Consider the following 26,382-nt stretch of genomic DNA (forward strand, 5'->3'; position numbering starts at 1 on the left):
ATGTTCATATTTTTATGTAGATAAAACAAGACATAAACAACAGATAAAGATCGTATGGCCTATCCATTCTGTCCATCCACATCAACTGCTCAGCTGTGCAATCCTTTCATGTCCCTCCGTGCTTGTCTCATGCTTTCCTCAATTCAGATACTATCCTTATCTCTAAAAACAGCTTAACTGGGTTATTCGAAAACTGCCCATTATCCCTCCAGGTAGATGTATGCGCAGATGGGTTAATGTGACTCTCAGGATCCCTTGTCTTGCTTTCATTGAAGCTGTTCTTTGATGCCCCCAGAGGTTGCCACCCTAGCTGACCTGCTTCCTTTACCTAATGGCTAAAGCATCCCTGTCTTCAGGGTATAACCTTTAGGTCTGTCCTGCCTCCTTTATAATGAAGATCGCTGACCATTTTAACAGCCTCCAGGGGCGTAGCCAGACCTCAGTGTTTAGGGGGGTCTGGAGATCAAAGTGGGGGGGGGGGGGGGAACAGTATGGCCCATCTCCCTGCCGCAACCCCACATACCTTGGCTGGCAGGAGTCTCCAACCCCCGCCAGCTGAAGCCTTTCACCAGCGCTGTTCTCTGCGCATTGCCTGCCCTGCTTCCCCTCACGTCACGTGCATGCTTGGTTTTACCTTAGGGCTATGGTAGTGTTGTACAGTTGTAGGTAGCGGATTTTGGGGGGGGGGGTTGGGGGGCTCAGCACACAAGGTAAGGGAGCTATGCACCTGGGAGCAATTTCTGAAGTCCACTGCAGTGCCCCCTAGGGTGCCCTGTTGGTGTCTTGGCATGTCAGGGGGCCTAGTGCACTACGAATGCTGGCTCCTCCCACGACCAAATGGCTTGGATTTGATCGTTTCTGAGATGAGCGTCCTCGGTTTCCATTATCGCCGAAAATCGGGGACGACCATCTCTAAGGTCGACTTAAATTTCGTGATTTGGGCGTCCCCGACCGTATTATCGAAACGAAAGATGGACGCCCATCTTGTTTCGATATTACGGGTTTCCCCACCCCTTTGCCGGGACATCCTGCGAGGACCTCCTCAGGAAAACTTGGGCGCCCCTTTCGATTATGCCCCTCCGCGCCTTACTTTGTATTGTTTTTGAATATTTTTACTGCTGTAATTGTCTATTGCTCATGTTTGATTTATTCTTACTGTGCACCGCCTTGCATGAATTCCTTCAAAGAGGCGGTAAATGAATCCTACTAAATAAATAAATAATAAATAAATTTATATACCTTTTTGGCCACCTTGAAATCATCAGATATGATCACCCCCCCCCCCCCCCCCGGATCCCACTCTTAATTTGTGCACTGAATTACTTCACCTCCCTACTGTACCACAAACAGATTTGCAGGTGGCACAGTATAACTATAGTTTTTTGTTGGTTGTATATGTTTTACTCCTGATGCAGCCTATTTGGGCAAAACGTGGCCACGTCACGATTGTTTGAATAAAGACCTTTTGGATTTTACAGCATCTGCTTTGGTGTTTCTTGACAGTGTAACTACATACAACAGTAGTGACAAAATACGCACATAGGAAGCTCAAATACCACCAATGTTTCCTCTAAGGAGTGGCCTGGTGTGTGCAATTTATTTTGTGTGTGAGCAGCAAGTTTTAAAAAACAACCATTTTTGAGCGCCAGTATTAGCGATGCATTTCCGCCAGTGTCATTATGCTCATATTAGCCCTCTCCTCAAGTCACTTCACTGGCTTCCTATCCGTTTCCGCATACAGTTCAAACTCCTCTTATTGACCTATATGTGCATTCACTCTGCAGCTCCTCAGAACCTCTCCACTCTCATCTCTCCCTACATTCCTCCCCGGTAACTCCGTTCACTGGGTAAATCTCTCTTATCTGCACCCTTCTCCTCCATCGCTAATTCCAGACTCCGTTCCTTTTATCTTGCTGCACCGTATGCCTGGAATAGACTTCCTGAGCCGGTACGTCAAGCTCCATCTCTGGCCATCTTCAAATCTAAGCTAAAAGCCCACCTTTTTGATGCAGCTTTTAACTCCTAACCCTTATTCACTTGTTCAGAGCCCTTATTTTATCATCCTCACTTTAATATTCCCTTATCCTTTATTTATTTATTTATTTATTTATTTATGTATTTATTTATTGCATTTCTATCCCACATTTTCCCACCCATTTGCAGGCTCAATGTGGCTTACATTGTTCCGTCATGGCTATCGCCATTTCAGAGTAAAAGATACAATTTGTAATTACATAAAGAACATGGATGACATAGTTGAATTAAGCAATCAGGTATAGAGAGATCACATTCGGAATAACAGGTAAAGTGGAATGCGCTAAAGTTCATATGATGGCTCGTTTTGGTATGCTCTGTTGAAGAGGTAGGTCTTCAGTGATTATAGTTATTTGTCCTGTTTGTCTGTCCTAATTAGATTGTAAGCTCTGTCGAGCAGGGACTGTCTCTTCATGTTCAAGTGTATAGCGCTGCGTACGTCTAGTAGTGCTATAGAAATGATAAGTAGTAGTAGTAGTACTCTTTGGGATTCCGGAATCTTGCTACTCTTTGGGATTCCGGAATCTTGCTACTCTTTGTCCTTATCCCTTATTTGTCCTGATTAGATTGTAAGCTCTGTCGAGCAGGGACTGTCTCTTCATGTTCAAGTGTATAGCGCTGCGTACGTCTAGTAGCGCTATAGAAATGATAAGTAGTAGTAGTAGTACTCTTTGGGATTCCGGAATCTTGCTACTCTTTGGGATTCCGGAATCTTGCTACTCTTTGTCCTTATCCCTTATTTGTCCTGATTAGATTGTAAGCTCTGTCGAGCAGGGACTGTCTCTTCATGTTCAAGTGTATAGCGCTGCGTACGTCTAGTAGCGCTATAGAAATGATAAGTAGTAGTAGTAGTACTCTTTGGGATTCCGGAATCTTGCTACTCTTTGGGATTCCGGAATCTTGCTACTCTTTGTCCTTATCCCTTATTTGTCCTGATTAGATTGTAAGCTCTGTCGAGCAGGGACTGTCTCTTCATGCTCAAGTGTATAGCGCTGCGTACGTCTAGTAGCGCTATAGAAATGATAAGTAGTAGTAGTAGTACTCTTTGGGATTCCGGAATCTTGCTACTCTTTGGGATTCCGGAATCTTGCTACTCTTTGTCCTTATCCCTTATTTGTCCTGATTAGATTGTAAGCTCTGTCGAGCAGGGACTGTCTCTTCATGTTCAAGTGTATAGCGCTGCGTACGTCTAGTAGCGCTATAGAAATGATAAGTAGTAGTAGTATATAGCACAAAAAAAACATTTTTGTGAGCAACAATGTAAAGTCTATGAGCAATACTCCTAAAATGTATTAGCAATCGTTCATGCTCTCCGCTTCGAGGGAACATTACATACCACCATGAAAATGGAAAAGTATGTGTAGGTTCACATGCAGTGGTAAAATGGTGTGGTAGCCGTGTTAATCTATTTTTAAAGGTAATAAATAGAAACAAATCAAAACAGAGAAAAGAAAATAAGATAATACCTTTTTTATTGATCTAACGTACTCATTTCTGATCTGAAGAAGAAGGGTTACCTTCGAAAGCTAATCAATAAATGTATTACGTTAATCCAATAAAAAGGGTATCTTCTTATTTTATTTTCTCTGTTTTCATCTATTTCTATTTATTACATGCAGTGGTGAAAACTTGCCAGACAGACACATTGCTTATGGCAGATTCAGGACCTCATGTCTTCAGTCAATCAGCCGACCACTTGCTTCACCAACCTTTTGGCTAAAATCCTTGGGCAGGGTCTGAGATATAAACTGAGGACAGTTCCTTCTTAGCCTGGGGCTGAAACTGAGATCTTGTTAAATTATGGGGATTACAACTCCATTCCTGATGGTATGGTGTTTTAAAACTCCTGTAAAAACAAAGGGAAGACCTTGCCTAACCTCTATGCTCCCCAAGGAAATCTTCTATGCTCAGTGTCCACCTTTAACCCCATAACCACACCATACTGTTCTCTCCCTGTCGCACAAAATCTAAAACTTCTTGGAGTCACCATTGACCGAAACCTCACACTCGATGCTCACGTGAAGAACACAACAAAAAAGATGGTCCACTCCATGTGGAAACTCAAAAGAGTAAAGCCTTTCTTCCCGAGATATATCTTCCGTACCCTGGACTACTGCAATGCACTGTACGCTGGATGCAAAGAACAGACTATCAAAAAAACTCCAGACAGCCCAGAACACCGCCGCCAGACTCATATTTGGAAAAACTAAATATGAAAGTGCAAAACCCTTAAGAGAGAAACTTCACTGGCTCCCACTCAAGGAACGCATTGCGTTCAAGGTCTGCACGATTGTACACAAAATCATTCATGCAGACGCCCCAATCTACATGCTAAACCTTGTGGACTTGCCCCCCAGAAATGCCAAAAGGTCATCCTGCAAATTTCTCAATTTGCACTTCCCTAGCTGTAAAGGACTGAAATACAAGCTGATACACGCCACCACCTTTTCCTACATGAGCACGCAGTTGTGGAATGCATTACCTACAGCCCTGAAAGCGATCGATGAAATAACTAACTTCCGCAAATCTTTGAAGACACATCTCTTCCACAAGGCCTACAAAGAGAACCCGTAGCCTTACACAACTACCTCACCAATCCACCCAATCATTAAAGTCCACCTTCTATCCTGCCTAACACCTTCCCTCTCTCTTCCCTTACTCAATCTTTGTACATCACCAATTGTATCTGATATCATGGAATGATTATGTCATAACCAAACTCTGTAAGCCACATTGAGCCTGCAAATAGGTGGGGAAATGTGGGATACAAATGTAATAAATAAATAAATAAATATCCTGGGTTGTTAAAAAAAAAAAAGACTGCCAGTTATCTTGTACTGGGTGGCGGAGCAGGTGGGGAGAAGAGGGGTTGGTGGTTGGGAGGCGAGGATAGTGGAGGGCAGACTTATACGGTCTATGCTAGAGCCGGTGATGGGAGGTGGGACTGGTGGTTGGGAGGCAGGAAATACTGCTGGGCAGACTTATACGGTCTGTGCCCTGAATAAGGCAGGTACAAATCAAGGTAAGGTATACACATATGTTTGTCTTGTTGGGCAGACTGGATGGACCGTGCAGGTCTTTTTCTGCCGTCATCTACTATGTACTAAAATGCTTTCAGTTTCTTGAAGCTATGCATCTTCTCAATTTCCTTCTCCCCCACTCAACTCCTGTCCCTTACTGTGGGCTTCTCAAACCTGGAGAACCAGATAAAGGTCATATGGCCTATCCATGCCTTCTAATATCACCTTCTTCTCCCTTAGAGATCCTCTATATTTATCCCAAGCTTTCTTGAATTCAGATACAGTTTTCACCTTTACCACCTCCACAGGGAGGCCGTTCCCAGGGCCTCCGAGAGACTGAGCCGGGCTCAGGGCAAGACCGCTGCCGCCAGGCCTGGGGCAGAATCGTCATCGCCGCCACTGCCCCCCCCCCCCCCATAATTGTCATTGCCACTGCTGCCCCCCCTCCCGCCCGCCCGAAGTACCTTGGCTGGCCCCGCCAGCTGCAGGCAACACGGCTCCTTCCTCTGCCCAGCATTGCCTGCCCTTGTGGATGCTTTCCTCAGGTCGCACATGCTCAGTCTCAAAACTGCACTTTTTTTTACAATCCAGTTTAAATCCTTCCAACCTCACTTTTCATTAATATATCTCAATCACTGCCAATTCAATTTTTCTTTTCAATATATCTCCAATTATGACAAATTCATTAACAGTTCTAATAGCTTTTTACTCAAGTGACCTCAGTGATGCTCACCGCCCACCTCCCTCACAGGATTTACGTGGCGATTTCCAAAGCATCAGCCTCTTCAACGGTCAACTTTTCTTTAGAGCATTAGCTTCATATATATATATATATATAAACTTTTTTCAAAAAGCTTTAATTTACTTATCTTTTCAAAACTTTACTAAGTCGGACCTAGGGGTGTTATTGTCCGACATGTTTTGCTCATCAACGAGCTGCCTCAAGGACATACCCCCTGCGATCTTTACTGCATAGGGCTCCCCCTTGAGGCCTGGGCCTGGGGAATTTTGCACCCACCCCCACCCCACCCTCTCAGTGGCTATGGCAGTTCCATGAGTTCACCACCTTTCTGTGAAGAAGTATTTCCTTATTACTGACTATCCCTTTTCGCCTTCTTCCTATGCCCCCCCCCCCCCCCCCCCACCATTCCAGAGCTTCCTTTCAGTTGAAAGAGACTCATCTCTTGTACATTTAGGCTAGGGAGGTATTTAAATATCTCTATCATATCTCCCCTCTCCTGCCTTTCTTCCAAAGTAAATATTGAGATCTTTAAGTCTGTTCCCATACGCTGTACGATGGCGACCACTGACCATTATAGGAGGCACCTTCTGGACCGATTTTTCAGGATATCCCCAATGAATATGTATGAGATCGGTTTGGATGTACAACGCATGCAAATCAGTCTTCTGCATATTCATTTTGGATAACTTGAAAACCCAACTGGCTGTGGGGAGTGAATATGACTTCATTGTGAAGCCCTCTAGTTCACCCCTCCGGTCTTTGGACTCCCTCTCCATCCCTCTCTGCTTGCTCCTCCGCCCCAGATTCTCCTTTCCAATTCGCCTGCACCTCCTCCTAGCTCTGCTCCCTCCCACTGATTCCCTCTTCCATCCTCCCGCCTTCTCCCTCTCAATCTGGCAGTTCAGGGAAATGCAGCTGTGTGCTTGTAATGTAAATGTGGCATCCCTTTTCAAATGCTGCAGCCTAGGCTTTGTGTATTTAATGTTACAAGTGTCTGCAGTGAAAACATAAAAAATCTAATGAAAACAAGCCATTGAAAGAGATGATGTCTGCAGATGGCAGGGCAGAAATTAGAAACATCTGGTTGCAGCCTGAAAAGGAAAATGACACCTAGAATAGGAACTGTAGGTTGTTTTCATACTCAGTGCGTTTTATCTAGCGAGAAAGGTGCCAGTACTCAAATACCAGGCCACCCTTCAGGGGTGGGGTGATCACTGAGGGACCCTCCCCACAATAGCCAGGTCCCCTGCAACCACTCACAGAATCTATGACAAGGCAGAATTGGTGTGTAGAGCCTGAGGTTTTTCATTAAAACTTGGAGACCAGAAGTCAAATTTAGCAGACACTGGAAAAGGTACCCCCAAGTACCCCCTCAAAAAAAGCCCTGTTCATACTGATATCCAAAAACGTCAAGATTCCCCTACTAAAGAGCCTGCGGGGGGGTCCTTTTACTAAGGTGCACTGAAAAATGGCCTGCGGTAGTGTAAGTGTGTGTTTTGGGGGCACACAGATCCATTTTTCATCGCGCCTGCAAAAAAAAAAAGCCTTTTTAAAATTTTTGCCAAAAATGGATGTGCGGCAAAATCAAAATTGGCGCACGTCCATTATGGGTCTGAGACCTGTACCGCCAGACAGCGGTAAAGACTTGCACAGTAACCGGGCGGAAATGACCCACGCGTGTCAAATGCCACTCGGCACACGTCCGATACGCGCGTCCAAAAATTATTTTTCAGACGTGCGTATCGGACGCATACCAAAAATGAAATTACCACAAGAGCCACACGGTAGCCGGGCGGTAACTCCATTTTGGCATGCGTTGGGCCCATGACAGTAATGAACCCTATTCCTAAGCCAGGGTATGTGGGCTCAGCTTCTCAAATTTACTGCTAACATTTGCCATAGTATTTGCATTGTGCCAAAGAGAGCTTCCTTCTGGAGTTCATAAGATGTAACATGTACAGGGCTGCCGAGAGACTAGGCTGGGCCCGGGGCAAGGCCGCCCCACCTACGCCCCCCCCCCCTGCTGCTACCCCCCCCCCCCCCGGTCGCTCCCCCTGCCGCTGCAGTCCCCTGTCGCTCTCCCTGCCGCTGCCGCCCCCACCTCACCTGCCTGCCTCCACGACTCAGGGCCCCCTGCATTCAAAGTGGCAGTCACAGATCACCTGGCCTTCCCTCCCTGTGTGCCGCCCTCGTCTGATGTAACTTCTGGTTTCCACGAGGGCGGGACACAGGGAGGGAAGGCCCGAAGGGAGGCGATCTGCGACTGCCGCTTCGAATGCAGGGGGCCTGGAGCCGAGGAGGCAGGCAGGTGAGACCGGGGACTGCAGCGCCGGCGGCCTGACCCCGGCGCTGGGCTCCCCCCCCCCTTGGAGTCCCGGGGCCCGGGGAATTTTGTCCCCCCTGCCCCCCTCTCTTGGCAGCCCTGAACATGTATAAACAGTTTATTCAGGTGAACCTGGAAATATTTCTGTACTCCTCTGCCACATTTTCTTCGTCTCAGACTGCATTTCTCTCTAACAGTTCTTTGATCAATGCTATTTTAGTGTTTTTCTCTTTTACCACAATGTCTGGATTCCTTGCATCCATCTGTTGGGATGGGGATGTCCCATTTGATTATAATCTCTTCATTCTCCATATTTCTCTTAGCCTCATGGCGACAGTGTTTTTCCAGGACAGTAATGTTGCAATGTTTACAAAGCAGTGGCGTAGCCAAGGGTGGGCTTGGGTGGGCCCAGGCCCACCCAAAATTGGGTATCTGGCTACACCCCTGTTACAAAGTTGCCAATGGATGAGATTTGCCACCCTGTGCCTTTCTGTGTAGAGACATTTTCTACCATCAGAACTCCGCAGCCAGCTATGAAATGACTGACTGCTTCCAGATCTTTCTTCCAGATCTACAGATGTCCGTTGCACCAGATTTTTCAGTGCTTGCCGCGAACCATTTTGTCCATTCACCTCTCCTTAACCATTCACGTGCCTGGGTTTTGATCAATGGATGGTTCCTGGAGTAACACTTTCCACTTCTTTCTCATTTGCTGATCTAATTCCTTGAACAGCTTTTTTCTCTCTCTCTCTTTTGGTACCTGGTGGATTCTCACTTATTCCTTCTATTCGACACTTGTCCAAGTTTAATGATGTAGATGGGTTCTGGGCATTTACTTTCATGTTTCACACCTTTTCCACTGTTAAGTAATCCTGGAGGACTATGATAATAACTCGATAGGTATAATCAGCTTGCGGGATGTACAGTCTTGGCATATACCAGTGGTTCTCAATCCAATCCTCAGGACACACCTAGCCGGTGAGGTTTTCAGGAAGCACACAATGAATATGCATGAGATAGATTTGTATACTACAGATCAGTGGTGTAACTATGGGGGGGCCACGGGGGCCTGGGTCCCCTCCAGATTTGCTCTGGGCCCCTGGTTTGGCCGGCAGGGGTCTCCAACCCTCGCCCACTGAAGCCTTCATCCGGTACGCTTGTTATAGTGAAACTCAGCATGCGCGTGCTCAATTTCATTAAAACGAGAGTGCCGGACGTGAGGGGAAAAGAAAGCAGGGCAGGTAACGTGGTGGCGCAGAAGACCAGCGCTGGATGAAGGCTTTAGCTGGTGGGGGATGGGGACCCCCGCCAGCCAAGGTATGTGCGGCAATGGTGCTCCAGCTGGTGGGGGTTGGGGACCCCGCCAGGCAAGTTATGTACAGCGGGGGCAGTGGGTGGGGAACGGCAGGGCGGCAGACCAAAATGTGTCCCCCCATACTTTGGGCTCTGGCCCTCTCCCACCTCGAGGTCTGGCTACACCCCTGCTATGGACGTAATGCGTACAAATGTATCCATTTTGGAGCAGCGGTCCTGTTGTAGAGACTTTCATGATCTAGCATCCAAAGATTGTAGATATAATTGTTGCTAAGTCAGTCCCTGATGACACAAGTATATGCAAAACATGGGACCATGTTGGACCTAAGATCACATTGCATATTCAAGGGTACAAGGGCAGCGCCCTGTATTGGGACATTTAAGAGAAAACAGGAACACTTTACAATGTCAGTTGGGAGTGGAGGAGTGGCCTAGTGGTTAGGGTGGTGGACTTTGGTCCTGAGGAACTGAGTTCGATTCCCTACGTCTTGCCCCATCCTTGGCCACCTTTAAATCTAGACTGAAAGCCCACCTCCTTAACATTGCTTTTGACTCGTAACCACTCGCCTCCACCTACCCTCCTCTCCTCCTTCCTGTACACATTAATTGATTCGATTTGCTTACTTTATTTATTTTTTGTCTAATAGATTGTAAGCTCTTTGAGCAGGGACTGTCTTTCTTCTATGTTTGTGCAGCGCTGCGTACGCCTTGTAGTGCTATAGAAGTGATAAATAGTAGGTTAGTAGTCTCTTGTAACCAGAGCTAATGTTGTGATGTCATAATGCCTCAGGCCACCAATAAGAGCCAACCTCATCAGTGATGTCACAATGGCTTGATTGTCCTATACTTGGCTCACTTTTATTACATAGCTCTTTGAGCAGGGACTGTCTTTCTTCTATGTTTGTGCAGCGCTGCGTATGCCTTGTAGCGCTATAGAAATGCTAAATAGTAGTAGTAGTAAATGGCCCTTCTCCACTACTGCCAGCTCCAGACTTCGCGCCTTCTGTCTCACTGCACCCTACGCCTGGAATAAACTTCCTGAGCCCCTACGTCTTGCCCCATCCTTGGCCACCTTTAAATCTAGACTGAAAGCCCACCTCTTTAACATTGCTTTTGACTCGTAAGCACTTGTATCCACTCGCCTCCACCTACCCTCCTCTCCTCTTTCCTCTACACATTAATTGATTTGTTTGCTTTATTTTTTGTCTACTAGATTGTAAGCTCTTTGAGCAGGGACTGTCTTTCTTCTATGTTGTGCAGCGCTGCGTACGCCTTGTAGTGCTATAGAAGTGATAAATAGTAGGTTAGTAGTCTCTTGTAACCAGAGCTAATGTTGTGATGTCATAATGCCTCAGGCCACCAATAAGAGCCAACCTCATCAGTGATGTCACAATGGCTTGATTGTCCTATACTTGGCTCACTTTTATTACATAGCTCTTTGAGCAGGGACTGTCTTTCTTCTATGTTTGTGCAGCGCTGCGTACGCCTTGTAGCGCTATAGAAATGCTAAATAGTAGTAGTAGTAGTAGTAGTAGTAGTACTTCAGGCACAGGCAGCTCCTTGTGACTCTGGGCAAGTCACTTAACTCTCTATTGCCCCGTGTAAGTGGCATTGAGCCTGCCATGAGTGGGGAAAGTGCTGGGTACAAATGTAACAAAAAAAAAATTTTAATATCCAGTAGCTGACAAAGGAAGTACATAAGTACATAAGTATTGCCATACTGGGAAACACCAAAGGTCCATCCAGCCCAGCATCCTGTTTCCAACAGTGGCCAATCTAGGTCACAAATACCCGGCAAGATCCCAAAAATGTACAAAACATTTTATACTGCTTATCCCAGAAATAGTGGATTTTCCCCAAGTCCATTTAATAACGGTTTATGGACTTTTCCTTTAGGAAGCCGTCCAAACCTTTTTTAAACTCCGCTAAGCTAACCGCCTTTACCACATTCTCTGGCAACGAATTCCCGAGTTTAATTACACGTTGAGTGAAGAAACATTTTCTCCGATTCGTTTTAAATTTACTACATTGTAGCTTCATCGCATGCCCCCTAGGAATGGAGATAAGTTTGTTATTTATTTCTACATCAGATCTGGTTTGGGTCTCTGAGATTTGATAAGTGAAGGGGAAAATCCATTGGAGAAATATGAATCTTTTTGAACAGTGAATATGCCACAGGACTCATTGGACCTAGTAGATTTGATATATAAGTATAAAGACACTGGGACTATTAATAAATCCTAGTATTCATTCAGATTGATGGGAAACTGGTATTGGAAGGGTCCGTTCATGTATTGTTTTTATAGGTGCATGCATGCTAATGTATATTTTGTAACCAATATTTAAATGCAGATTTAATAAATAATTGGTATGATGTAATTATTTTTTTATTTATTGCATTTGTATCCCACATTTTCCCACCTCTTTGCAGGCTCAATTATAGTACAATAATAACTTTTAGGAAGTGATGTTATTAGTAGTGACTATATTACATAAGTACATAAGTACATAAGTAGTGCCATACTGGGAAAGACCAAAGGTCCATCTAGCCCAGCATCCTGTCACCGACAGTGGCCAATCCAGGTCAAGGGCACCTGGCACGCTCCCCAAACGTAAAAACATTCCAGACAAGTTATACCTAAAAATGCGGAATTTTTCCAAGTCCATTTAATAGCGGTCTATGGACTTGTCCTTTAGGAATCTATCTAACCCCTTTTTAAACTCCGTCAAGCTAACCGCCCGTACCACGTTCTCCGGCAACGAATTCCAGAGTCTAATTACACGTTGGGTGAAGAAAAATTTTCTCCGATTCGTTTTAAATTTACCACACTGTAGCTTCAACTCATGCCCTCTAGTCCTAGTATTTTTGGATAGCGTGAACAGTCGCTTCACATCCACCCGATCCATTCCACTCATTATTTTATACACTTCTATCATATCTCCCCTCAGCCGTCTCTTCTCCAAGCTGAAAAGCCCTAGCCTTCTCAGCCTCTCTTCATAGGAAAGTCGTCCCATCCCCACTATCATTTTCGTCGCCCTTCGCTGTACCTTTTCCAATTCTACTATATCTTTTTTGAGATACGGAGACCAGTACTGAACACAATACTCCAGGTGCGGTCGCACCATGGAGCGATACAACGGCATTATAACATCCGCACACCTGGACTCCATACCCTTCCTAATAACACCCAACATTCTATTCGCTTTCCTAGCCGCAGCAGCACACTGAGCAGAAGGTTTCAGCGTATCATCGACGACGACACCCAGATCCCTTTCTTGATCCGTAACTCCTAACGCGGAACCTTGCAAGACGTAGCTATAATTCGGGTTCCTCTTACCCACATGCATCACTTTGCACTTGTCAACATTGAACTTCATCTGCCACTTGCACGCCCATTCTCCCAGTCTCGCAAGGTCCTCCTGTAATCGTTCACATTCCTCCTGCGACTTGACGACCCTGAATAATTTTGTGTCATCGGCGAATTTAATTACCTCACTAGTTATTCCCATCTCTAGGTCATTTATAAATACATTAAAAAGCAACGGACCCAGCACAGACCCCTGCGGGACCCCACTAACTACTCTCCTCCACTGAGAATACTGGCCACGCAATCCTACTCTCTGCTTCCTATCTTTCAACCAGTTCTTAATCCATAATAATACCCTACCTCCGATTCCATGACTCTGCAATTTCTTCAGGAGTCTTTCGTGCTATAATTTGTGATATAATTTGATGTATATTCATCGTGGATATCCTGAAAACTTGACTGGCTGGGTGTGTGCCAAGGACTGGGTTGAGAACCCCTGGGCATATGCTGATTCTTATAGATGACCTTGTGGGCATGGAGGAGTTTTCTTGCTCATATGTCCAGTTTTTCAAGGGCTTTAAGAAGCCGGTCTACAATTCCAAAGTTGCATGATAGTGCAGGCAGTGCTAGCTGATTAATGACCTGTATCTTATTCTTGTTAATGCACTTTTTAACATCAATTATAGTCTCCTGTAATATTCTTTGCTGATCTTTTCTCTCAGTGATTTATGCTCAATTGTCAATTCTTCCCCTACGCCTCGATATTTATAAACAGTTTCCTGATGTTTATATACACCTTCCACAGAGGTCAGTCAGAGGGATGTTTTCAGTTTTGTTCAACTTTCCCCTAAGGAAAGTTTCTTCAGAACATTTGTGTAGACCAAAAGTCAGCTTAACGTCATCTGAGAAGCTTTTCACTAGTCCATGTTGTTCTAGGGCCGTCCAGAGGGGGGGGGGGGGGGGGGGGGGGAGCGTGGGGCAAAATTCCCCCGGGCCTCCAAGAGGGGCCCAGCACCAGGTTCTCTCTTTCTCTCTCCTGCTCCTGATGAGACCCGGGAGATCATGTCCCGACAGGAGCAGGAGAGAGAAAACTCTGGCCCCAGGCTGGGGAGGACTTGGAGGAATAGACACAGCGTCTATCGCACTGCCTTCCCCTGCGGCTGCTTTTCCCCTCAGGCTGCGCATGCGCAACCTGAGAGAAAAAGCAGCCACATGGCAGAAGGAAGAAGAGCAGCGCTGGAGAACTCTTCTGCTGGCGGGGCCTTGGGATCCCCGCCAGCCAGGGGCGTAGCCAGACACCCAATTTTGGGTGGGCCTGGGCCCAAGATGGGTGGGCAGAAGTACTCCGCAAGTGATTTGGTCTCTCCCTCTCTCACCTGCATGCCATATGGTCCTTCAAACATCAGCCCTCCCCTGCATACCTTTTAAATAGCAGATTTTCACTGACAGCGAGCAGCAACTAATACACACTGCTCATGTTGGCCTCACAGCCTTCCCTCTGATGTAACTTCCTGTTTCCGCATAGGCAGGAATACATCAGCGGGAAGGCTGTGGGGTTGGTGCGAGCAGTATGTATCAGTCGCTGCTCACTGCAGGCATCTGGTATTTACAAGGTATGCAGGAGGGACAGTTGTTGGGAGTTTTCGGCTGGTGGGGCTTGGGGAATCCCTGCCAGCCACATCATAGATATGCTGCTACTGGGTGGGCCTGGGCCCACCCAAGCCCACCCTTGGCTACGCCACTGCCGCCAGCCAAGGTACTCAGGGCAGGCAGCAGCAGTGATCGAGGAGGGTGGGGCGGTGGCTCCTGGAGGTGCCCAGCGGTGGTGGCAACGATCCTTGGGGGGGCCAGCGGACGATCCTGGGGGGGGGGGGAGGACAGCAGCGGCAACGATCCTGGGGGCAGGGCCCAGTGGCAGCCTTGCCCCAGACCCGGTTCAGTCTCTCAGCAGCCCTGCATTGTTCTGCTAATTGTTGGTCACTGGAACTGTAGAACTTCTGGTCATCTGCAAACAATACGTGTGACATAACCTCTGGGTTGTTGCCATCTTTAGGAGTAAGGCTAAGCCCGTAGCCCAAAGAATTAATAAGAATACTCAGTGAATTAAGTGTCACAAGAGTGGAGAAGTAGCCTAGTGGTTAGTGCAGTGGACTCTGATCCTGGGGAACTGAATTCAATTCCCACTGCAGCTCCTTGTGACTCTGGGCAAGTCACTTAACCCTCCATTGCCCCTGGTACAAAATAAGTACCTGAATATATGTAAACCGCTTTGAATGTAGTTGCAAAATACCACAGAAAGGTGATACCCATTTCCCTTGTCATACAAAGCAGAAACGGTGACAGGGAGCCTCCCTGGTTCTTGATGTTAGGCATTGGAGCCAACTCTGTGGGTGCTTGAGCACCCCCAATATTGAGAAAATTCCTTGTATGTGTCCAGGGAGGGGTTATTTCCATTGGGCTTAGCACCCCCAATAATTTTGAAAAGTTGGCTCCTATGATGTTAGGAATGACAGATTGTCCATCTGCATATCACAGTACTGGACATTCCTGGGTGCTTTGACTTAACAGTGGTGGTGTTGCTCTTGTGTCTCAATCTGGAGTTTCCTGGGTGCTCTGATCTAAGAATGGCAATGCAGTTATGTCTCAGCTCTGTAGGTGTCGGTACTGTGCTGTGTTATAGCAGAGGATTTACAGTTACAGGTATTCAAATGGTTAACGAAAAGGCCTTTCTATCCAAGTCCTCTATTTATTGTCCCATTGTCCTTATGGACATTTACAGTGATGGAAAGTGTAATTGAGGGGAGTTATAGGCAGCTGAGAGCAAGCACATCCCTGTCAGCTCACCCAGGTGCAGGTAGAAGGCAAGAAAGAGGCTTTTCTCCAGGGCAGAACTGAGCTCCAGTTCCTCATCTTCCAGTGCTGTGTTTTCAAAAGCTTACAAACGTCTACGGTGGAATGGGAAGTGAGAGGGTGTCCTTGGTGGGACTTTTCATGTGATCTGGGTATAGGATGCTGTGTGCCTGAATGTCATGGATAGGGCTGAATGGAACTTTAAATCTACACCTGCCCATTTCCACCTATTGTATCACAAATCTTGTAAAGGTGAGGGTGAGAAGGAGGTACCTGAATGTAACTCACTTTGAGCTTCTATGAAAGGTGTGAGAAGCAGAGGGAAGCTGTGATGCAGTGGAGCAGGGATTTTATTACCTACAAAGAAATGGAAACAGAAAGAAGAAAGAAAGAGAGAGAATCAAGGGAAAAGAAAGACGTGAGGAATGAAGGATGGAGAGAGAGGGGCATCAGAGGGTCAGAGACAGAAGAAGAAAAGAAAGATGAGTCAAAAGTGATACAAATGCAAAGACGTGGAGGGAGAGATGGTAAGAACCCCAGGAAAGAGACAGAGGTAGGCAGGAAGAAAGATTTAATGTGGCCCAAGAGGGAGATTATTAGCACAGAGATAAATGCAGGTGGAGTAGGAGGCAGCTGAGACAGAGATTTAAACAGCAGCCAGGAGCAGCTGTAAATCTCCAGCTGGGATCTGTGGAATGGGGGCTTTTGGACAACCCTCTTGCACAGGATTCCTTACAGCAGTGAAAAGAGAGGTTGTCATCAAAAGCAAAAGTTAACCAGCAAAAGGAGCTGTACTACATAAAACCTGTCTGAGAACTTTACCCGGAATATTAGCAATGAAACCCTGACTCCCCCAACGTACACACATGTGCACACATACACACACTCGCATGCACACACATACATACATACATACACACACATACACACAATGCATATTCTCTCTCTCTCTCTCTCTCTCTCTCTCATGCACACTCTCACTCTCTCTCTTGCATGCACACTCTCTCTCTCTCTCCCTCACATGCACTATTTCTCTCACTCACTCTCAGGCACTCTCTCTCTCTCTCTCTCTCTCTCTCTCGCATACACACTCTCTCTCTCTCTCACATGCACTATTTCTCTCACTCTCAGGCACACTCTCTCTATATATATATCTCTCATTTGCACTCTCTCACTTGCACTCTCTCCCACTCTCTCTCTCATGCACACACGCTCTCTCTCTCATGCACTCTCTCGCACTCTCTATCTCTCTCTCTCTCTCTCTCTCTCTCGCATGCAATCTCTCTCTCACTCTCTCATGCACACTCTCTCTCGCATACACACTCTCTCGCTCTCTCTTTCTCTTGCATGCACTCTCTCATGCACACTCTCTCTCTCTCTATTGCTCTCTCATTCAGGCACACACTCTCTCTCTCTCTCTCTCACATGTACTCTCTCTCTTTCTTTCTTTCTCTCTCTCTCTCTTTCGCATGCACACACACGCACGCACGCACACAGAGCTCTGCCAGTGCATGTAACTCGTAGCCTCCAGCCCCTGTTAACTCAGTGATGTTTAGCTGGCATATAGACTTCTAGTAGTGTTTCATAGCATGACATTTTATGACCTGGGCATGTTCGAGTTAAGAACCAGACAGTGAAGTCACAGCAGCACCTATGACTCTGGAACTCTGTGACTGGTAAGCTGATCCCGTGAACAAGCTCGCTTAGCATTCATGCAGTGTATTCATATTCTGGAGGAAATAGCATATGACTGAAAACAAGTTTCCTCTGGAGGTGCAGTTCAGTCATTGAAGGTTCCATAAATCTCATTCTGCTTGGTCACTAATGTGTGAGATTTCAATTTCTTTTTCACTTTTTATTTAGCAGACAAGTGAAAAAGAAAAGGCAGTGTGCGGTGAAAGATAAAAGCTATAAATGATGGTCCACGATACCAGATAGCGGATGAGAGACATTGTAGTCAGAGAGCATAAACTGGAAATCGAAGGTGCAAGTTATCTTCCTACCCTGCAACCACTGTCATGACTTCACTTTTTCTTCCTTCTCCCAGAGATCCGTGAGGCCTTCAAGGTGTTTGACCGTGATGGAAACGGCTTCATCTCCAAGCAAGAGCTGGGCACAGCCATGAGGTCATTGGGCTACATGCCCAACGAGGTGGAGCTGGAAGTGATCATACAGCGGCTTGATATGGATGGTAAGGTAATCTTTCATTGCTCCTCCATCCATCAGGTATAAGATCCCTCAGATATCCTGTGCAATGTTCCCTGAAGGCAATTTGACAAATTTGTGGCCTGGCAGTTTTCCCTGACTCCCAATTCAATCAGAGCTGGGCTCTACGGCACTACAAGCCTCCATGTTCAACTACCCGTGGTTGGGGTTGGGGGGGTCCCTACCTATTATTATATTATAACTTTCTCTTTGCTTCATGTACAATTTCTCATACATAGTAGATTTTCTAAATGTTAAACATCCATAGTTATCCCAGTACGTTTATGATACTGTATTGTAAAATTGGATTCTTACAACAAATACTTTCTTATGCATTATTCGTAGTTATGTATCCTGTACTATTTATTTATTTATTACATTTGTACCCCGCAGTTTCCCACTCAAAGCAGGTTCAATGCGGCTTACATAGTAATTGGGATTATAAAGTATTGGTGGAGAGTAATAAATTGAGTATTATCGGAGTAATAAAAGAAATAGGAATGTAGGAATGCAGGGATGAGGGGAGTAGGAGAAGATATGAGCCAAGGGTAAGTGAGCAATTGGAGGGTAGATGAGGTGGAAGGGGATGGGCAAGAGTGAAGGGAGTAGGAGAGGTGTGAGTAGGGTAGGTGAGCATTGGGGGAGGGGTCGATGTTTATTGTAAGCCACATTGAACTCAAACTTGTTTGGGATAATGTGGGCTATAAATGTCACAAAGAAATAAATAATACCCTCTGAATTTAGCACAGTGACCGTGTGTCTCCCTATAGGAATGGACTGACATTCTGTACACTCCAAGTGGAGCCATTGAGTGATCACTGAGAGTCCTTTCCCCAAAGGTTATGTCACTCTTCTCATTGCTACCCCCATCTACAGTATACTCTCTCTCCACAAGCCTTCCTAGTCCTGGAAGACCCAGGAACCAACTCAAATCTTCCATATGGCAGCGCTCAACCCTTGCCAGTGAACCAGCCTGACCTAATTTAGAAAAGTTAGTGGGACTTTACAGCCTGAGGTGAGGCATGCTGGGTAACGTACAAGCACAGTAAAGCTGGAGAATGCAAGGCTTAGCTGCTAAGCCAGGGGTACTGGATTGTTCGATTTCTTGAGAGCTGCAGGCGCTGAGACCTGTTAAGTCATAGCTGTGGGCTGCTCTGCTCTCTCTCTTAGCTCTGAGATTTTCAGTTCAGTCAATACAAGGTGAGGTTTGGTGCCAAAATTACCAGCAATATTCTAGATGGGATTTTGCAACACTGCAGAAGGTATATAGAGTTTCTCCCTTTTGATTCGGCTAAATAGGATACTTAACACCATAACAATGTATACAGACATATTGGACTTTTGATGCAGGCCATCAGGTCGAAACATGGGCATTCTGTCTTCTCTCCACGGTTTGAGCTTCTTCGGCAATTTTCAAAACCACGCAAACACTTTTGTAAAGAGACTTTGCACCAGATGGTAAAGAGAATGCATGCAAACTTTTTCCTTTGAAAAATACCTGCAGAGATTTTGTACCTGCTTTTTTCTTGCAAAACTGTGAATGTGAGTTTCAAAATGCAGCATTGCTTTCATTCTTGCCTCTCTTGATCTAACCCGCCCCCCCACCCCCACCCCCACACTATCTTAAAATCATCTTGGCAGCAGCACTCATAGGCTGTCTGCGGCCTGCACTGGGACTTCCTCTTTGAACAGTCCTGCCCCTGGTGCTGCAGGGATGATGTTAAGGTATGTGTGTGGAGGGTGGGGGGGGGGTGATTTTTTTTTTTGTTACATTTGTACCCCGCACTTTCCCACTCATGGCAGGCTCAATGCGGCTTACATGGGGCAATGGAGGGTTAAGTGACTTGCCCAGAGTCACAAGGAGCTGCCTGTGCCTGAAGTGGGAATCAAACTCAGTTCCTCAGTTCCCCAGGACCAAAGTCCACCACCCTAACCACTAGGCCACTCCTCCACTGTTGCTACTATTTCAGATTCTACATGGAATTTTGCTATTCCACTAGCAACATTCCATGTAGAAGTCGGCCCTTGCAGATCACCAATGTGGCCGTGCAGGCTTCTGCTTCTGTGAGTGCAGGACATCAGACTCACAGAAAAAGAAGCCTGCACAGCCTTCTACATGGAATGTTGCTAGTGGAATAGCAACATTCCGTGTAGAATCTCCAATAGTAGCAACATTCCATGTAGAATCTCCAAGTGTTGAAGGAATTACCACTATTGTTAGCAGAATCTGTGGTACTTCAGGAGTCAAACACCACACACCAGAATGAGAGAGAAGTCTTCTTTATTTGCCAGCAAACAAAGTAGGACATCAGCTCTAGCTCTCTCTGTGTCCTGTCCTTCTGTGTCTCTTCTTCTGAGCTCTCTGGATCCTGCGTCTCCTGTCTGTCCTCTAACGTAAGCTGCTTCTGCTCTCCTTTATATAGGGTCCTAAGCCCTTCTGGCCCCCCTTTTCTCCACCAGATGGTAAAGAATAGATTGATTACCCTGTCTTGAACTAATTATCTCTATACATTTATTCAAAAATATCAGTTACATAGGTTTGAGATATTTCCTAAACTGACCTATGACCTGGGGCCTCTCAAACTAGACAATGTGGCACCTATCTGCTGCATTTTATTATTAAATTCTCATATTCCCAGTCATATGGGTTCATTGAGGGGCTAATCTTGCTTAATGGCACACAGACATGGTTTGTTATTACTTTCAGAAGACCAGTCCTACACTTAGCTATAATTCATCAAGGAGAAGAGAATTGACTTTTCCTGACCTCTTTCACCTATTAGCTTCATACACAGAACTAACTAGGACTGTGGATAATTCAAACCAGATGATGACCTCTTAAACTGCAGACAAATCTCACTTGAAAGTCAGACAAAGATGTAACACTGAATTGAAAAGATATTCTACATAGAAATAGAACTTATTAATTAAACAGAATAAAACATATTCTAAAATAAGCAGAAATCAGAATTCCTTATAAGACAGAATCTAAATTATCAAGAATATCTATATCTAAACTATCTTCTTCTAAACAGCTTGCTTGCTGATCCCTCGAGATTGTCCAGTATGCCTTGCTCATAATGGCATCCAGATGTGGTAAATAATACCTATGAACAATCCATCACTCAAAAAGGGACAAAGAAAGTTTCATTTCTCTCTGACCTTTCTAACCTCTAGTCTAGCAAAAAGCTAGACATTTGAGCAATTAAAACCAGATGGCATTCTTCCACTTTACAGGACTGAACCAAATTTAAACAGAATTAACAAATTTGATTTCTCTGCCCAGGCTGCCTCACAAGAGTAGCAACATTCCATGTAGAATCTCCAATAGTATCTATTTTATTTTTGTTACATTTGTACCCCGCGCTTTCCCACTCATGGCAGGCTCAATGTGGCTTACATGGGGCAATGGAGGGTTAAGTGACTTGCCCAGAGTCACAAGGAGCCGCCTGTGCCTGAAGTGGGAATCAAACTCAGTTCCTCAGTTCCCCAGGACCAAAGTCCACCACCCTAACCAGTAGGCCACTCCTCCACTCTGATAGGGGGGGGGGGGGTGTACTCTACATCTAGTATAAATACACCTCTGGAGCTCTCCAGTACTGCCCAGATAGTGTCTAGGTGGTCTAACTTGATTTTCAATGGCAGTATCCGAGTAAGCGCTGCTGAAAATCCAGGTATGACCCCGTGATGAGGATTTATCCAGGCAAAAACCACTCCTAGCTGCTTGAGTCCCACTGAATATTAAATTCAGAATGTATAATCTTGCTGAGGTCTCTGCGGTATCTGTTGAAAGCACAGCAACATCCTCCCAAGCAAAGCTAGTGAAAGCAGCAACATATGAAGTGAAGAAAGGTTTGGATAATGTATCAGGTGTTTAACCAGCCTGGGATACAGTGCACTGGAGGGAGATACAGGAAGATTAATGGAAGCTGGGAAACAGCAGCAGTGCAGGAAGGAAAGGCCTGAAATCTTCCTCCATAGACTGGAGGCACACCTAACCAGTCAGCTTTTCAGGATCACCATTATGAATATTCATGAGATAGATTTCCATATTTACCCTGGTAATCCTGAAAACCTGATTGGCTAAGTGTCAGATCAGTGGAACTGGATCTTAGCCAGTACGTTGTCATTACAATCACATAAAGCAGTGGTTTTCAAACCTGTCCTGGGGGACCACCAGCCCGGGTTTTCAGGATATCCCTAATGAATATGCATGAGAGAGAGAGAGTTGTATATAATGGAGGTGACAGGCATGCAAATCTGTCTCATCTTGAAGAATATCCTGAAAATCCGACTGCCTGGTGCTCCCCCAGAACAGGAACACACTTAAAACTAACCTGTTTAAAAAGGCATACCCTACCAATTGAACATAAATGCCTGATCTCTGCGACGCAACAACACTAAAGTACGTAATGGACATAAAACAACTCTTCCGTGGTACGATTCTCCAGTGTGGCTGTATCACATGAACTTTATCTTACCACAACACCTTGTATTTGTTCACACTGGAGCCTGCAAAGGCCTCTCCGGTACTATGTAAACCACATTGAGCCTACAAATAGGTGGCAAAATGTGGGATATAAATGTAACAAATAAAATAAATAAAAGAAAAGTCTGACTAGGCAGGAAAGGCAGGTGCATATCTTGTGTCTATTATACAAGCAACATATGCATCTATGTGTCTTTAAGAATCAAAAGCTTCTGTATTTAGTAAAATGCATGGACAGGGGCCAACCTCACTCCCCCCATTCTCAGGACCCATATATAATATAATAGTTCCTATGGTTTTTTTTTAATGCATCCCCCTGGATAATTTTATAAGTATTTGAGCATATAAAATGCTAAAATTACTTCCTTTACGTACTAAACTTGGGTATAAAGTATCACCTACCATGTAAAATGAGTTTATCTTGTTGGATGGACCGTTCAGGTCTTTATCTGCAGTCATTTACTATGTTATTATGTTACTCTTTGGGGTTGTACATGGAATGTTGCTACTAATTGGGATTCCGGAATCTTGTAACTCTTTAGGATTCCAGAATCTTCAGAACTTTTAGTACAAGAACAGTGCTGGGCAGACTTTTACAGTCTGTGCCCTGAAAATGCCAAGGGCAAATCAAACTCGAGTATAAAGTATCACATACCATGTAAATGAGTTTATCTTGTTGGGCAGACTGGATGGACCGTTCAGGTCTTTATCTGCCATCATTTACTATGTTACTCTTTGGGGTTCTACATGGAATGTTGCTACTAATTGGGATTCCAGAATCTTGTAACTCTTTAAAATTCCAGAATCTTCAGAACTTTTAGTACAAGAACAGTGCTGGGCAGACTTCTACGGTCTGTGCCCTGAGAATGGCAGGGACAAATCAAACTCGGGTAAACATATAAAGTATCACATACCATGTAAATGAGTTTATCTTGTTGGGCAAACTGGATGGACCGTACAGGTCTTTATCTGCCGTCAAATACTATGTTACTATGTTATGTTACATTAAAGTATGGGGTCTTTAATGGAACTCACTTTTGCTCTTCTGTGGCAAAGACTCCTAGGCCTGCCCTCTCTGCCCAGCTGCCCCTGTGTATGCATCATGAGCTTTCCTTAACCTCTGGCCATCTCCCACCCTCACCCTAATCACTGTCCTCTGTGTCTGTCCCAAGCAAACCTCGGGCACTGTTTTGGTTGCTACCATTTCTGATTGTAGATGATCAAAGTAAGGACATCTCTGAGTCTTCCTCCACTTTCTCTAGCAGGGAGGTAGGCGGAGACCCCGAGCACCATTTCACAACCCTGTCCTGGATTTCAGGACATTCACAAGAGATGTACATTGGAGACCTAATATATTCACATCTATCCCATGCATATTCGCTGTACCTCCCCTGAAAACCCTACTGGTCAAGTCTGTGTCACCCATCAGGTGGGCCAATTTATGAAGCAGGTGCACGAATTTCTGACATGGGGCAGGTCCAGGCAAAATAGAGATGACCATTCTTCAACCACACAGGGAATGAGACAAACCTATAGCCCAACAGTCATTAGTCCCCTAATTCCACAAAATCCTGTGCACAAATTTACACTTAGAATGGTAAGTTGTATTTGCAGGTTATAGAATAGTGTCAGTTATACGAGTAACTTAATTTAATAATTAGCTGCTATAATTGGTACTAATTTGTGATTATGTTCATAACTGCCCATACTTGGGATTCTACAAGTTCTGTGTGCAAAATCTGTGCATACAAGTGCAAGGGGGGGACATAGATCTAGGAGGGGTATGGGGGGGGGGGGTCAAGGGCATGTGTAGCACTTATATTTTATTTCAATTTGGTGGACTGCTCTAGCTGCTGAAGCAGTACAGAGCGGTGTACAGGTTAAAAAAATTGAAACAGGAAAGGAACGCCAATTAAAAATAGTAAAAGTCAACATTCACACCATACAGTTTAGATAGAGAATAGTAAAGGAAGGTCTTTCACTGGCGAAGCTCATATGCCATCTAATCGGTCTGACCCTCCGAAAGTCTGCCTAAAAAGTCAGGCCTTCAGCTCGGCCTTGAAGGTTTTAAGGGAAGATTCACTACGGACGGGGAAGCAGGAGATTGTTCCATGTATGTGGCAATGGAAGAAAGCACTGGGTGCCCTGTTTTTTTTATTTATTATTTATTAATTTATTTATTTTTATTTGTCGCATTTGTATCCCACATTTTCCCACCTATTTGCAGGCTCAATGTGGCTTACATAGTACCGTAAAAGCTTTCGCCTAGTCCGGTAGAGAAACAAATACAAGGTGGTAGAGCGGTTACATAACGGCATTTGCCAAGTCCGGTAAAGAGACAAATACAAGGTGATATTGTGGTCGAATTAAGGTACATGTGTATCAGGTACAATGGGGTTTGAGGAAAGGAAGGTTATATAGTGTCCATTACGAACTTTGGTTTTGCTGTGTTGCCGAGTGTAGGTATCTATGTTGAATAGGTAGGTTTTTAGTGCTTTCCTGAAGTTTAGGTGGTCGTAGGTTGTTTTCACGGCTTTTGGCAGTGCGTTCCATAATTGTGTGCTTATATAGGAGACGCTGGATGCGTGGGTTGCTTTGTATTTGAGTCCTTTGCAGTTTGGGTAGTGGGGGTTTAGGTATGTTCAAGATGAACTAGATATGTTTCTGATTGGTAGGTCAATTTTGATTTTGCCGCACATCCTTTTTTGGCAAAAAAAATTAAAAAGAGGCCTTTTTCACAGCCGTGCTGAAAAATGGATTGGTTTGCGCCCAAAACCCACGCCTATTCTACTGCAAGCCATTTTTCAGCGCACCTTAGTAAAAGGATCTCTGAGTGTCTTTTTCAAGACAGCAAGCGCTTGAGACTACTAAGTCCATATACATTCATATCAAGGCCCCTGAGGCAGGCACTTGGCCGAAACACGGTGTCGTGTCGGGCATTATAAGAATAAAGTTTTTTCTACTGTAGCTCTGTCGTCCTGTTATCATTGGAAGTGCCTTGCTGGTCACCCTACTTTTTTGCTTGGACTCTCACACGTAGGGGACAACAGTCTTCCGCTTCTGCGATCCCTCTCTCCAGAGGATTTTAAATACCTCTGTGGTATAAATGCAGAGGAAGCTCTGTAATGAGGGTGTCATAGGAGGAAGATGAAAGGGGACAGACTCAGGAGTAATCTAAGGAAATATTTCATTATGGGAAGGTTTGTGGATGCATGGAACAGCCTTCCAGTGGAGATGGTAGATACAAGGACTTCATTTTATTTATTTATTTATTGGGATTTATTAACCACCTTTATGAAGAGATTCTAAGCTGGTGTACAGTTTGTTTGTTCCACTATTTATACCGGAATTGGCGAACGCCCCTACGGTACAATTGTAAGCCACACTGAGCCTGCAAATAGGTGGGAAAATGTGGGATACAAATGTAACAAATAAATAAATAAATAAAATAAACATAAAACTTATAATTTTGTTAACAGCATAACAATAGTAAAATAACCAAGAATAAACATAAATACAATAAATGAGGTTCACTATAAAACAGGCAAAATAAATAAGATGATACCTTTTTATTGGACATAACTTAATACATTTCTTGATTAGCTTTCGAAGGTTGACCTTCTTCGTCAACCTTCGAAAGCTAATCAAGAAATGTATTAAGTTATGTCCAATAAAAAAGGTATCATCTTATTTTCTTTTCCATGTTTTATTTTGTTTGATTTCTATTGATAACCTTAAGAGTGGACTAACACGGCTACCACACTCCTCTACTCTAAAACAGTAAATTGAAACCTAATAATAGAACTACCATGAAACAGTATCAAAAATATACACATTTAACAGCGCTGGAATTCAAATAGCAGAGATATAATACAATGTTAGCATAATACTTAAGCGTATCCAGCCTTATTTCCCTAGAGAGGTATTCCGCTACCTAGTTCAGTCCCTAGTTATAAGTCGTCTCAATTACTGCAACAGTACCTATGGGGGATGCACATCCACGCTACTAAAGAAATTGCAAACTGCTCAGAACACAGCAGCTCGACTCATCTTCGGCAAATCGAGATTTGAAAGTTCAAGCCCATTACGTGAGAGGT

The 26,382-nt window shown here is 44.8% G+C and overlaps 1 protein-coding gene across 1 annotated transcript in view; it reads left to right on the forward strand.

Moving 5' to 3' along the window:
- LOC115479895 (calcium-binding protein 7) overlaps positions 1–26,382 on the forward strand; it is a 189,943-nt gene that overhangs the window by 110,575 nt on the left and 52,986 nt on the right. The window contains exon 2 of the mRNA XM_030218205.1: positions 17,639–17,782. Within this exon, the coding sequence (XP_030074065.1) occupies positions 17,639–17,782 (144 nt within the window). The remainder of the gene's footprint in view (positions 1–17,638; positions 17,783–26,382) is intronic.

The sequence above is a fragment of the Microcaecilia unicolor genome, chromosome 11, assembly GCF_901765095.1.
Source record: "Microcaecilia unicolor chromosome 11, aMicUni1.1, whole genome shotgun sequence".
NCBI classification, from domain to species: domain Eukaryota; kingdom Metazoa; phylum Chordata; class Amphibia; order Gymnophiona; family Siphonopidae; genus Microcaecilia; species Microcaecilia unicolor.